Source organism: Somniosus microcephalus, chromosome 5, assembly GCF_052327205.1.
Source record: "Somniosus microcephalus isolate GS21.2 chromosome 5, FLI_Smic_1.0, whole genome shotgun sequence".
Classification (NCBI taxonomy): Eukaryota; Metazoa; Chordata; class Chondrichthyes; order Squaliformes; family Somniosidae; genus Somniosus; species Somniosus microcephalus.
In genome coordinates this window covers 279,896,724-279,912,010 of record NC_140991.1, presented here as the reverse complement: position 1 = coordinate 279,912,010, position 15,287 = coordinate 279,896,724, and the positions used below count along the sequence as shown (strand labels likewise).

The 15,287-nt window shown below is 45.8% G+C and overlaps 1 protein-coding gene across 2 annotated transcripts in view; it reads left to right on the top strand.

Annotated features, from left to right (window-relative positions):
- The first annotated feature begins 335 nt into the window (after nucleotides 1-335).
- Nucleotides 336-15,287, top strand: part of ropn1l (rhophilin associated tail protein 1-like) — a 99,840-nt gene continuing 84,888 nt past the window's right edge. Inside the window, exons 1-3 of one of the 2 annotated variants that reach the window (XM_085989006.1) lie at nucleotides 336-550; nucleotides 5,262-5,394; nucleotides 11,999-12,122. In XM_085989006.1, the coding sequence (XP_085845132.1) occupies nucleotides 5,264-5,394; nucleotides 11,999-12,122 (255 nt within the window). In that variant the 5' untranslated portion in view covers nucleotides 336-550; nucleotides 5,262-5,263. Of the gene's footprint in view, nucleotides 551-5,258; nucleotides 5,395-11,998; nucleotides 12,123-15,287 lie in introns of both variants that reach the window. The other variant, XM_085989005.1, reaches the window with a different exon arrangement.

Below are 15,287 nucleotides of genomic sequence, written 5' to 3'. Positions count from 1 at the left end.
AGTTATAACCATTTAAATTTGTTGTTGTTGCATTACAAATAATTGCATTCATAAGCTTAAAATCACGGTGCTAATTATCTCCCAATGAGTGATTACTGAATACTGCATTGTATTGTATTATACTGAGTGCTGAACTAAATACTGTACTGTACTAAATACTGAGCTGTACTCAATTGCATTGTACGCTACTGAATACTGATGTACTGTACTAAATACTATACTATATACTGAATTGTACTGTAGTGTACTGAATTGTAGTGTACCGAATTGCACTGAACTGGTCTCCGTGCTGATTTCCGTTGTTGTAGCCCAGCCCCAGGCTTGGTCCTGCCCCCTGTCAAATGACGTGACGTCAGATATGGTCCGCGTGAAGCCCGGTGACCCAGCAACCGCAGTGAGCGCTATGGGATAGTGCACAATAGTTGCCCCGGCAACCGCCGTCCTCGCCGCCCGATTGTGGCCCTCTCCCCAACTGCTTCACACCCGAGCCAACGGCCCACGGGAGTTGGTGTCGGAGCCACGAAGGCCGCTGTGTGTCGGCACAAACCCGGTAAATGGCGTTCGATGTTACCCCCGGGGTTCGTGACACGGGGGCGGGCATAAGTGAAATAACTGGGTGCTTCAGCGATAATAGCAAGCGACATTGGTGCTATAGCGGGAGCGTCAGTCATTCCACGAGGGGTAGGGGGGCATTAGTGATACAGCCAATGTGGTCATCAGTGGCTCAGTTGGTAGCACTCGCCTCTGAATCAGAATCAGGTTGTGGGTTTAAGTCCCACTCCAGGAACTTGAGCACATAATCCAGGCTGGCACTCCAGTGCACAACTGAGGGAGTGCTAAACTATCAGAGGTGCCCTCTTTTGAATGAGAAGTTAAACCAAAGCCTCATCTGCTCTCTACTAAGGTGGACGTAAAAGATCCCAGGGCACTATTTTGAAGAAAAGCAGGTGTCCTGACCAATATTTATCCCTCAACATCACAAAAACTGATTATCTGGTCATTATCACATTGCTGTTTGTAGGACCTTGCTGTGTGCAAATTGGCTGCCGTGTTTCCTACAACAGTGCGCGTCAAAAAAAAGTACTTCATTGGCTGTAAAGCATTTTGGGGCATCCTGAGGTCATTAGAGGCACTATATAAAGGGAAGTCTTTTTTTACAGTGGGGACATTAGTGACACAATGGGGGCATCATCTGTTCACTATTTATTGAAGACTTAGATGATGGGATAGAGAGCCACTTATCCAAGTTTGCAGATGACACAAAGATAGGCAGAAATTTTAAGCAGTGTAGATGGAAGCATAAAATGGGCAAAGCTGTGGCAAATGGATTTCAATATAGGCAAGTGTGAGGTCATCCACTTTGACCTAAAAGGATAGAACAGAGTACTTTCTAAATGGTGAAAAGCTAGAAACAGTGGCGGTCCAAAGAGACCTGGGGGTCTATGTACATAGAGCATTAAAATGTCATGGACAGGTACAAAAAATAAAAAGGCTAATGGAATGCTGGCCTTTATATCTAGCGGACTAGAATTCAAGGGGGTAGAAGTTATGCTACAGCTATACAAAGCCATGGTTAGACCACACCTGGAGTATTGTGAGCCGTTCTGGGCACCACACCTTTGGAAGGATATATATTGGCCTTGGGGGGGGGAGTGCAGCGTAGATTTACCAGTATGATACCTGGACTTCAAGGGTTAAATTATGAGGAGAGATTACACAAACTAGGGTTGTATTCCCTGGAATTTAGAAGATTAAGGAGTGATTTGATCAACGTTTTCAAGATATTAAGGGGAACTGATAGAGTAGATAGAGAGAAACTATTTTCGCTGGTTGGGGGGGTCTATGACTAGGGGACGTAGCATAAAAATTAGAGCCAGGCCTTTCAAGAGTGAAGTTAGGAAACACTTCTACACGCAAAGGGCGGTAGAAGTTTGGAACTCTCATCCGCAAGCGGCAGTAGGTGCTGGATCAATTGATAACTTTAAATCTAAGATTGATAGATTTCTGTTAACCAACAGTATTAAGGGATATGGGGCAAATACGGGTATATGGAGTGAGGTCACAGATCAGCCATGATCTAACTGAATGGCGGTACAGCCTATGTTCCTATCAGTGAAATAACTGATACTAGCAGGTGACATTGGTGATACAACAACAACTTGTATTTATATAGCACCTTTAATGTATAGCAGGGTGTTACTGGTACATTGGGGCATTGTGATATAACAGGGACTTGTTACTGGTATAACGGGCATTAGTAAAATAATGGGGAGTTACTGGTAAATTGGGGCATTGTGATGTAACTTACTTATACAACAGAGGCATTTGTGAAATTACATTACCACAGTGACTACACTTCAAAATACTTCATTGGCTTGAAAGTGCTTTGGGACGTCCTGAGGTGGTGAAAGACGCTATACATACAAAATTCTTACAGGGCTTGACAGAGTAGATACAGGGAGGATGTTTCCCCTGGCTGGGGAGTCTAGAACCAGGGGTCACAGTCTCAGAATAAGGGGTCGGCCATTTAGGACCGAGATGAGGAGAAATTTCTTCACTGAGGGTGGTGAATCTTTGGAATTCTTTATCCCAGAGAGCTGTGCATGCTCAGTTGTTGAGTATATTCAAGACAGCGATCGATACATTTTTGAATATTAAGGGATATGGGGATAGTGCAGGAAAGTGAAGTTGAGGTAGAAGATCAGCCATGATCTTATTGAATGGCGGAGCAGGCTCGAAGGGCCAAATGGCCTACTCCTGCGCCTATTTCTTATGTAAATGCACGTAACAGGGTGTTACTGATACAGCAAGGGCATTCATGAAATAACAGGGTGTTCCTGGTATGCCGTGGGGGGGTCGGATTAGTGATATAATGGGGAGATACTGATAAATCGAGGCTTTGTGATATAACAGAGTTGTTACTTATACAACAGAGGTATTACTGATATAACAAGGCATTAGTGATATAACAGGGTGTTACTGATAGAATCGGGCATTCATGATATAGTGTGTTATTTGTAAAACGGGCATTAGTGAACTAACGGGCTGTTTATGATATAACAGGGATATTAGTGAAATAACGGGGTGTATTTGGTATATCAGGAGCATGAGTAAAATAATGGAGTATTACTGGTATAACGGGCATTCGTAAAATAATGGGGAGTGACTGGTAAATTGGGGCATTGTGATAACAGGGAGTTGTTACTTATACAACAGAGGCTTTAGTGAAATTACATTACCACGGTGATTACACTTCAAAACTATTTCTTTGGTTTGAAAGTGCTTCATGTTTCCTAATATGTGATATTCTTGAACAGTTCTCAGATACAGTATTGACACAGTTACGCCATTAGGAACTGTCCGATTCTGATGGTTCAGTGACTAAATGCACTGGGGGAAAAATGGAGTCGCGTCCCCTTTGGGGCGCTAACTCTGCCGGGGCGCAACGAAAAAATTAGCACCCCCGCGGCCGAAATTGAATGGTAGCGCCCCAAGCCTCCCTCTTGGGGCGCTGCGAGGGAATATCACGGCGCTACGTGCCGCGGTACTGCAGGCCTTCCTCCCCTTCTTAAAAGGGAGGGGCCTGGCGCAGCATGTCCCGGCACCCATCTGGACCACCAGGGATCGGAGAGCCGGCAAAAGAGCGGCGCTGAAGCGAAGTGCAGGACTCATGGAGCGCAGCCGGCACTCCGCAGGGGGGCTTCTCAGAAGGCCAGGGACGGCAACGGGGACAGGTGCTGGCAGGCGGCCAGCAACAAAAACGGCCACCCGGAACCTCGCCTTTAATTAGTGCCACCCCGGCCGCAGGTAGGCCCCGTCGGACATGGCGTCTGGCGGTAAGTCAGGAAGTGCTACCGAAGATCGCGGCCAGGGCGCTACGCACAGCGATGATGTCATCGCTGGCGGTGCAGCGCCGCGGGGCGCTAACGGTTATCGCCGCTGCTAACCTCCCGCTGAATTTCGCGGGAGGCGTTGGCAGCGCCGCGCCCGGGCGCTAGTTGCTTTGTGCCCCATTAGCGCCCTCTTAGGGTGCTAACGGGAGGCGCAAAGCAACTCAGTTTCCCTCCATTGTGTTTCTGGCGTGAGCTATACTGACCAGATAGGGTTCTAGTCAACCTCTGCGGAGTTAGCTGTTCTCAACCAGTTGGAGAACTAAATTGGCCTCAGTATATCCCTCATGCTAGAGAAAGGGAAAAGTCAACCAGAGTTCCTAAGCTCGTACATGAAGAATGGTCACTGGAGTGATGCCAGTGCTGGTTGTACCATGCACCATCTTTAGGAGAGGAGGGGCTAAATCTTAGGGGGAGGAGGTAAACCTGTGAGGTTTTCTGAGAAGATTGATGACCTAGGTCACTGAGCTTGTAGAGTTGGGATTATCTTCAGCAATTCAGGTGAAATTTAAAGGGATGTGGTCACTTAAAGGGAAGTGGCAGAATGGGGACCAAGGTGCAACCTTTTGGGAAAGGCTTAAAAGGCCCATTGGCAGTTTTCCTAATGATAGGAGCGGAGAAGAGTAAAAAGCAATGGACAAAGTATGAAGAGAAACAAAGCCCATTGTGGGGCTTGAACAGAGGCTTCAATTTGAACTTGGGGTGGGATTGGTGCATGGGAGGGGTGTGGCAGGGCGAGCAACAAACTCGCATACCAGGGCCTGGAGAGATTTGAACTCCAGGGCCTCATTTCCATATTCAGGTTTGGACACCTGCCTGAACTCGGCAGGAATCGCTGCCTGCTCAGCGGACAGCACATGCCAAAATCTTATTCATCAGTATAACCCACTAAAAAATGTAAAACCTTTGCCAGTTCTCCACTGAATTCAGCGGAGCAAACAATCTATGTTTCTATTTAGTAGATAACATACCACTCATTCTCAATTATTTTACGCAAATATTTAACCATTCAGTACTCAACTTCATTTGTAATTAAAATCAACATACAGTCAACTGTACTTGATTCAAATTATCTGGTAATTCACATTTTTAGTACTAAATTCCCACTTTGCGGTGTTATTTACATTGCTTAATTCACATTATTGGATAGTTTAATTTGGTTTAGTGCAAAAAAAACCTTTGAATTATCAGAACTATACTGTACTAGGCGCTACCTGAGGAACTGTAAATATCTGCATTCAGCTTTGAGATCTAGTCTTTCACTCACTGGTCAAGTTCTGGCTGCACTTTATGTGCAGTTCTGATTTGTGCTTCCCCACTATGTTTCTGTTTTACTCCACCTCTTTCCTTTTTAATTCTCCTTTTCAGCAGCCATGCCTCTTCCTGACGTTATGTTCTGCGCTCAGCAGATTGAAATCCCCCCTGAGTTTCCTGACATTTTAAAGCAGTTTACAAAGGCTGCCATCCGCACCCAGCCACGTGATGTTCTTCAGTGGTCTGCTGCGTGAGTAAAACCTTTACATCAGCTAACAAGTTCAAGTTTCCAACATTTTTTTTATTGCGAAACAAAGATGAAGGGCCAAGGTTAAAAAGAGTAAGAAAGCTTTAGCCCTGTTCATTTTCAGTTATATCTTGACAACTTGGCTCTGAGAATCACGATACATACATTTAAGCTAGAGCCTTAAGCGGTTGTTGAAGTAAGCACAATCTTGTATATGATTATTGCTTCGTTCCACTCTTACCTCTCGGATCGTAGCCTGAGCATCTCCAGCAATGGCTTCTCTTCCCGTCCCCGCACTGTTACCTCTGGGAGTCTTCCAAAGATCTGATCTTGTCCTCCTTCCTCTTCTTCATTTACATGCTGCCCCTCGGCAACATCATCCATAGACATGGCGTCAATTTCCACATGTATGCTGATAACACGCAGCTCTACCTCTTCACCACCTCTCTCAACCCCTCCACTGCCTCTTTGTTGTCAGACTCGTTGTCCAACATCCAGCCTGAGATGAGCTGGAATTTCTTTTAGTTAAGCACTGGGAAGGCTGAAGCCATCGTCTTCAACCCCGCCACAAACTCCATACCCTCGTCACTGATTTCATCACCCTCCCCAGCCATTGTCACAGACTGTTTGCGATTTCAGCATCCTATTCGACCCTGAGCTGAGCTTCTGACCCCATATACTTTCCATTATAAAGACTGCCTATTTCCACCTCTGTCACAGTTTCCGCCTCTGCCCCTGCCTCAGCCCACCTGCTGCTGAAACTCTCATCCACATCTTTATCACCTCATCACCCGACTCCTCCAGCCTTCTCCTGGCTGCTCTGTAAACTTCAGTTTATCCAACACTCTGCTACCCGTATCCTATTCCACACCAGGTCCAGCTCACTTCTCACCCCTGTCCTTGCTGACCTACATTGGCTCCAGAACTTCCAAAACCTCCAATTGAAAATTCTCATCTTTGTGTTTAAATCCCTTAAACACCCTCACTCATCTGTAATCTCCTCCAGCCCCCCAACCTCTCCATTCATCTGCTCTGGCCTCTCATGTATCCCCCTCCCTTCGCCCCCACTATTGCTGGCTGTGTCTTCAGCCGTCTAGACGCCACACTCTGGAATTCCCTCCCTAAACTTCTCCGCCTCTCCTCCGTTAAGGCTCTCCTTACAACCCACCTCTCACCCCTCCAAATATCTCCTCCTTTGGCTCAGTATCTGTTTTTGTCTGATTACGCCTCTGAAGCAGTTTGGGACATTTTATTATGTTAAACGCGCTATATAAATGCAAGTTATTGTTGCTATTTAACTTGTCCAGTGTGGCGGTAACTGAATCACTAGTTAACCCTCAAATGAATAGTCTGCTGCTATAATGCTCAAATCCAGCTCACATTTGTATTATATCATTTTAATAAATACTGTAGACTGAGAAACTGCTTTAGCAGTGACTGTTAATTATACTGATGCACGCATATTCTTTTAAAATATGTAGCTCCTTCCCATTGTTTTCTTGTGCCATTCAGTTCTAAATTCTTTAACTATTCATATGTATTTGTCTCAGTTATTAGAAGAATGAAAAATCATACTTAAAATGTCCTCAGATTGTTCATCTACTTGGAGCATTATTTATTTTGTATGATGTACATTGTATGAAACACAAATTAAATTTATGCCCCAAGTCTTGTTTTTGCTGGATGTGGCTGCAGAGGCAGTGAGTAAGTGGCCGCCTCTCCCTGGCCACTATCTGAGGCTAAACCAGACTGTTTGCAACCTTGACGTCCTATTTGACCCAGAGCTGAGCTTCCGACCCCATATCCTCTCCATCACCAAAGACCGCTTACTTCCACCTCTGTGATATCACCCATCTCCTCCCCTGCCTCACTTCATCTATTGCTGAAACCCTCATCCATACCTTTGTTACCTCTAGACTCGACTATTCCAACGCTCTCCTGCACCCTCCATTAACTTGAGCTCATCAAACCACTGCTGCCCATATCTTAACTCGCACCAAGTCCCATTCACCCATTACCCCTGTTCTCGCTGACCTACATTGGCTGCTGGTCCGGCAACGCCTGTATTTTAAATTTCTCATCCTTGTTTTCAAATCTCTCCATGGCCTCTCCCTCCCTATCTCTGTAACCTTCTCCAGTCCTACATCCCTCCGAGATATCTGCGCTTCTCCAATTCTGGCCTCTTGCACATCCCAATTTAAATCGCCCCACCATTGGCGGCTGTGCCTTCAGCTGCCTAGGCCCTAAACTTTGGCATTCCCTCCCTAAATCTCTCCACATCTCTACCTCTCATTTCTCCTTTAAGACGCTCATTGAAGCCCACCTCTTTGACCAAGCTTTTGGTTACCTGTCCTAATATCTCCTTATATGGCTCGGTGTCAAATTTTGTTTGAAAGCGCTCCTGTGAAGCGCCTTGAGACGTTTTACTAAAAGGCGTTATATAAATGCAAGTTTCTGTTGTTTTTTGTTTTAAGTAATGAGATGATTCAGTCGAATTCTGGCCTTCTCATACAAGTGATTGATTTAATCCCAGGCTGGTTTGGGTCTGATACAAATGTATTTTCTATCAGTTAGTGTCAACCAAACTACAGATTATGTACAGCTTCACTAGTCCTCATTTTGTTCTGAAGTATCTTGTTTTGTCTTGCTGGACCTGGCTGGGCTCAAATCAAATCAATCAAATCAACTTTTATTGTCATTGTTAGTGCACAAGTGCAGTACAACGAAATGTAGGCTTGCGGCTCCCGAGAGTGTACATTTAGATTAAGACATTTAAACATTCAACATACATTTGGCTTGTAATACATTAACATAAACATAACCATAATAAAGTGCATTGGCAGATATGCAGGCTTTAGAGTTTATTTGTGGAGTTCAGTAGGATGACAGCCCTGGGAAAGAAGCTGTTCCTAAATCTGGTCGTACGGGTGCGAATGCATCTGTAGTGTCTCCCAGATGGCAGGAGGGCGAACAGACTGTGGCTGGGGTGGGTAGGGTCTTTGATGATGGACCGTGACCTCCGTAAACAGCGTTTCTGGTATATGTGCTCTATGGTCGGTAGCCGGGTGCCGGTAATGCGTTGGGCAGTTTTGACTACCCGCTGCAGGGCTTTCCGGTCATAGTAGCTACAGCTGCCATACCATACTGTGATACAGTTTGTCAGGATGCTCTCTATTGTGCAGCGGTAAAAGTTAGAGAGGATCAGGGGTGACAGGTTACATCCCTTCAGCCTCCTTAAGAAATATAGGCGCTGCTGGGCCTTCTTCACCAGAGAGGAGGTAGTGAGGGACCAGGAGAGGTCTTCCGTGATGTGGACTCCGAGGAACCTAAAGCTGTCCACCCTTTCCACCACAGCCCCGTTGATGTGGATGGGGGTGTGACTTCCGCCTTTAGACTTCCTGAAGTCCACAATGATTTCTTTGGTTTTCTTGATGTTAAGGGCCAGGTTGTTATCAGCGCACCACTTCACGAGATGCTGGACCTCCTCCCTGTAGGCTGACTCATCGTTGTTGGTGATCTGGCCTACTACCGTGGTATCATCCGCAAACTTGATGATGGTGTTGGAACCATGAACAGCCACACAGTCGTGGGTGAAGAGGGAGTAGAGGAGGGGGCTCAGCACACAACCTTGTGGGGCCCCCGTGTTCAGGGTCAGGGGGGGGGGTGGGGAGGTGTGGTTACCTAATTTGACAGACTGGGGTCTGTTTGTTAGGAAGTCCAGGGTCCAGTTGCAGAGGGAAGTGTTCAGGCCAAGAGTTTGGAGTTTGGTGGCCAGCTTGTTGGGGACGATCGTGTTGAATGCTGAGCTGTAGTCTATGAACAGCATTCTGATGTAGGTCTCCTTACCATCTAAATGATTCAGTGCCGAGTGTAGAGCAGTTGTGATTGCATTCTCCGTTGATCTGTTTGCACGATAGGCAAACTGGTGTTGGTCAAGAGAGGCGGGAACACTGGCTTTGATGTGAGCCAGGACCAGTCTCTCGAAACACTTCATTATGATGGGTGTGAGTGCGACAGGTCGATAGTCGTTCAGGCACGTCACAGCCGTTTGTTTTGGCGCAGGAATAATGGTAGCGGTCTTGAAGCATGTAGGGACTACTGCCTGGGCCAATGATAGATTGAAGATGGCGGTGAAGACATCAGCCAGCTGATCAGCACATTCCTTGAGTACCCGTCCAGGGATGCTATCCGGTCCAGCAGCCTTTCGTGTGTTCACTCCGCGTAGAACACCCCTTACATCGGAGGTCGACAGAGTGAGCACCTGGTCTTCCGGGGGTGGCAAGGCTTTGGTAGCCGGCTCCCTGTTGTCCCTGTCGAAGCGAGCGTAGAAGTTGTTAAGCTCCTCCGGAAGGGAGGCATCGCTAACCGGGGGGCTGGTGTTTTTGCCCTTGTAGTCAGTGATGGACTGGATGCCTTGCCACATGCGCCGGGGGTCCGAGTTGTTGCGGAAATGATCCTGTATCCACAGTGTCTGTTTCCTTTTGGCAGTCCTGATCCCCTTTTTTAGGTTGGTCCTAGCTGCACTGTAAGCCGCCGCGTCGCCAGATTTAAATGCTGCGTCGCGTGCTTTCAACAGTGAGCGGACCTCTCCGTTCATCCAGGGTTTCTGGTTGGGGTATGTCCTGATATTTTTATGGGTCGTGACGACCTCGACGCAGCTGTTAATGTAGAATAGCACTGTGGATGCGTATTCCTCGATGTCATTATGGGCAAACATGCCCCAATCAGTGCGTTCGAAGCAATCCTGAAGCTCCGAGACTGCCCCCTCTGGCCATACTTTCACTGCTCTCACTGGTGTTCTCCCTCTTTTGATGAGTGGTTTGTATGCCGGGGCTAGAAACAGGGAGAGGTGGTCAGACTTCCCAAGGTGGGGGCAGGGAATGGCCTTATAAGCGTCTACAATGCTCGTGTAGACTTGATCCAGAGTGTTCTCCCCTCTTGTGGGGCAGGAAACATTCTGGTGGAATTTCGGTAGTACAGTTTTTAGGTTTATGTGATTGAAGTCCCCCGTGACGATAAAAGCTCCGTCTGGGTGCGCAGTTTGTTGTTCGCTGATGGCCCTGTAGAGGTCCTTCAGTGCTAGTTTGGCATTAGCGTGTGGTGGGATGTAGACCGCAGTGATGATAACAGCCGTGAATTCCCGAGGCAGGTAGAAGTGTCTGCACCTTACCATGAGGAATTCCAAATCAGCCGAGCAGGATCTATCGATTATGTCCGTGTTAGTGCACCAGGCATTGTTAGTGTAAATGCACAAACCGCCTCCCTTGCTCTTACCGGAGTCTGCAGTTCTGTCGGCGCGGAAGACCGTGCGTCCTTCTAGTTGGATGGTGGTGTCAGGGATGCTGTTGTTCAGCCAGGTCTCTGTGAAGATCATGGCACACCATTCCTTTGTCCTTTTCTGTGTGGAGAGATCCAGTTTGATCTCATCCATTTTGTTTTCCAGTGACCTGACGTTGGCCAGGAAAATACTTGGGAGGGAGGGTTTGTGTGGGGCCCTCTTCAGCCTGTTTTGGATACCGGCCCTCTTGCCCCGCTTCTGCTTGCGTTCCCTGCGCGGTCTGCGCCGACTTCCGGCTGGGGAAGGACGCCACGCTGGTCCCGGGGGTCGGGCGATGTCGGGAGGCAGATCGATGTCGCCGAGTGTGAGCCGCACGCAGTCGGCCCCGATGTCTAGGAGCGTCTGCCGGCTGTACGGTAGGTCTGCCCTCAATTCCCGTATCAGCAGAGTCCAGAAGAGACTCAGAAGGAGGGTGAAAACGCTCAGTCTCGGGAGAGACAAAGCCGCTGGGTCCGTGCACGCCGCCATCTTAGACCTCCTTATGAGGTCTAAAGCTGAGCAGTACCTGTTTTTTCAGCTGTAGCTTCGAATTGGATCTTTGACAGCACACTCACATTTTATGTATCCAACACTGAGCAAATTGCTCCCAAATTCACTTCAGGTATGGAGGGTCGTTTCACTCTGGCACCTTCAAAACCCAATCTGAGTTGGAAGGCATTAGTTAGCATTTCAATGTCATGACCTTTACATGTTGAAACAACAACAATAACTTGCATTTATCTAACGCCTTTAACGCAGAAAAACATTCCAAGGCGCTTCACGGAGGCATAAACGGGGAAAAAAATGGATGAAAGAGCTATTAGATGGGGTGAGGTGGGTTTTAAGGAAGGTCTTGAAGGAATAGAGGCAGATGGGGAGGCTGAGGGTTTCATGAAGGGAATTCAAGAGCATGCAGCTTAGGTGGCTGAAGGTATGACTTCCACTGGTGGGACAAAGGGAGAGGAGACATCACAATGCAAGCACACAAAACAGTTTGGGTTAGTCTTGTAGCCATTAAAAATAGTTTTAACATTGCCCCTCCCCCAAGAGGGAGCACCATTGGTGAACTTTATTGAGAGCAACATTGGCAATAACACCCCCTCCTTTCCACCTTTGGTTGGGGAATGGCAATGGTAGCTCTAAAGAGAGAAGATAGAGAAAATGCATAAAAAGTTCCATTAAAAATGCTTCCTTGTTCCAGCATGACAAGCCGATACTTTCGTGAATATCCTAGTAGATTCCTATGTACCTGCAGCTAATGTGACTTTGTGATCACTGTCGTTGATTTAGGTATTTTGAAGCTTTGTCTAAAGGTGAAACCCTTCCAGTGAAGGAGCGGTTTGAAATGCCAGTGGCAACACAGAAAAATGACACTGGTCTTACACCGGGACTTTTAAAGATTCTGCACAATCAGGTACAATACTAGAAAGTAAAACATTACTCTTCAAGGCTGCTGTTAAAATCTGAAATACTCTACATTCACTGCTGAAAAGGACCATTACTCCATGTTTATATTTATACTTTTTAAATGTCCCAATTGACTGTCTTTTGTCACCTTCTGGGCCTAGATCAACAGAATTTCTGTGGAATAATAATTAGTGTGGGGTTAGATTTAAGTTCTTGCCCCTTTCTAGATATTGGGGGTGGGGTGTAATGATTCCAACTATGGCAATTGCTGGTGAGCTCAGATTAAAGTTCAGGTTTGATGGATCAAAATAGATGCTCCAGCAGATCACATCTGGTGGGAATGAAGCGAGAATGTTCCTGTACCATTCCATTTGCACCTTTCCATCATTCTTCAGCATTTTGGTCCCTCCCGCAGTGTGGTTCGAGTCACTGGTGAGGGCCATGGTTACAGTTTGAGGGGATGCCTGCTGTACAACGATTGTTCCTTTGTAGAGAGTTCTGAACTTCTCAGGCAGTGCAGGGAAGTTCAGCTCATTGTGTACCAAGAATCTTCAGTTTACTTCTCCCCCACGTTTAAGAGGAATTCTGCTTGACTCATCACTCCAATAAGAATTTCAACCTGGAGATCACATTGTAGATAGTGGAAATAGCGAAGATAATCTAGTGAGGCAGAGGCTATGGGGTGGAAGGTGAGGGAGGGACAGGGATGACAGCATATTCACAAGAAATGGAGCAGATGAGATTGAAAGTCTTGTGTTGATCACAGATGAGGGAAAATATAATAACATAAGAAATAGGAGCTGGAGTAGGCCATTTGGCCCTTCAAGCCTGCTCCACCATTCAACAAGATCATGGCTGATCTTCTACCTCAACTCCACCATCCCGCACTATCCTCATATCTCTTAATTCCCTTTGTTCCCAAAAATCTATCGACCTCTGTCTTGAATATACTCAACGGCTGAGCATCCACAGCTCTCTGGGATAGAGAATTCCAAAGATTCACCACCCTATGAGTGAAGAAATTTCTCCTCATCTCAGTTCTAAATGGCTGACCCCTTATTCTGTGACTGTGACCCCGTGTTCTAGATTCCCCAGCCAGGGGAAACATTTTCCCAGCATTAATCCTGTCAAGCCCCTTAATAATTTTATATGTTTCAATTAGATCACCTCTCATTCTTCTAAACTCTAAGGAATATAGGCCTAGTCTACTCAATCTCTCCGCATTAGGCAATCCCCTCATCCCAGGGTCCAACCTTCGCTGCACTCCCTCTAAGGCAAGTATGCCTTTCCTTAAGTAAGGAGACCAGAACTGTACACAGTACTCCAGTTGTGGCCTCACCAATGGCCGGTATAATTGTAGTAAGACTTCTTTACTCTTATACTCTAATCCCTTTGTAATAAAAGCTAACATACCATTTGCTTTCCTAATTGCTTGCTGTACCTGCATGTTAACTTTCTGTGATTCATGTACAAGGACACCCAGGTCCCTCTGAGTGCAAACATTTCCGTCTCTCACCATTCAAAAAATATTCTACTTTTTTATTTTTTCTACCAAAGTGGATAACTTCACACTTCCCCACATTGTATTCCATTTGCCATGTTCTTGCCCACTCAGTCAACCTGTCTATATCTCTCTGCAGCCTCTTTGCGTCCTCCTCACAGATTACTTTCCCACCTAACTTTGTATCATCAGCAAACTTGAATACATTACACACAAACCCTTCATCTAAGTCATTAGTATAGATTGTAAATAGCTGAGGCCCAAGCACTGAACCTTGCGGTACCCAGCCAGTTATAGCTTGCCAACTTGAAAAAGTCCTGTTTATTCCTACTCTCTGTTTTCTGTCCACTAACCAATCCTCAACCCAATCAATATTACCCCCAATACCATGAGTCCTAATTTTGTGTAATAACCTCTTGTGTGGCACCTTATCGAATGCTCTTTGAAAACCCAAATACGCTACATCCACTGGCTCCCCTTATCCATCCTACTAGTTACGTCTTCAAAAAACTCTGAACAGATTTGTCAAACACAATTTCCCTTTCATAAAACCATGTTGACTCTGCCTAATCATATTTTATGATTTTCTAAGTTACCAGGTCCATAATAATAGATTTTAGCATTTTGCCTACTGCTGATGTCAGGCTAACTGGCCTTTCTTAAATAGCGGAGTTACGTTTGCTACCTTCCAATCCTTGGGAACTGTTCTAGAATCTAGGGCATTCTGGGAGATTAACATCAGTTTAACATCAATGGTGGGTAAAGTTTTAGAAACAATAATCAAGGAAAAAATTAACAGGCATTTGGAGAGATTTAAGGTAATTAAGGAAAGCCAACACAGGTTTGTAAAAGGAAGATCGTGTTTGACTAATCTAATTGAATTTTTTGATGAAGTAACAGAGAGGATTGATGAAGGGAATGCAATGGATGTTGTCTACATGGATTTTCGGAAGGCGTTTGACAAAGTACCACATAGAAGGCTGGTTAACAAAATTGAGGCTCATGGAATAGGTGGGTTAGTAGGTCAGTGACAGCTTGGATAAGGAATTGGCTTAAGGACAGAAAACAGCGAGTTGTGGTACAGGAAACTTTGTGATATCCAGCACCGACGGGACCGGCGTGATATCGATCTATCAAAAGTTCCGGAGTGGTGAGCGGATTATCTACCCAGGCTGTTTTTAACAAAGAAAAATTTAAAAATCAAGAAATGTGCAATATACAGTAACTGGGTACTCACCTACAGAATGTTGTGTTAAATGGATGGTGAAAGATGCTTGATTAAGTACAGTACTGCCAGTTGATGGTAATCCATAACTCTTTAATTACTTAACAGTAAAACAAAACTTATAAACGACTGTGCAGTGCACCAAAACTTAAACGACTGTACAGTACAGTATAAAGTACTGTACGGTGGTTGACTGTACACTTATTCCAAGCCAACTGGTTCATCAGGATCATGCACTTCAACAGATTGTTCAGGCACTTCCACTGCTCCAACTCTTTTAGAAGCTTTCTTAACATGTCCCGGATGTCTGCTTGCTTAGTGGACTCTTGCCTTCTTTGTAGAAAGGTAGACTGCAGAATATGGAGCTGCATAACTTCTTGGGCAGAATAGCAAGAACGGCTTTCAGCAAATTTCATGAATGAAGCAAGATCTCCTGCAGCTTTAGC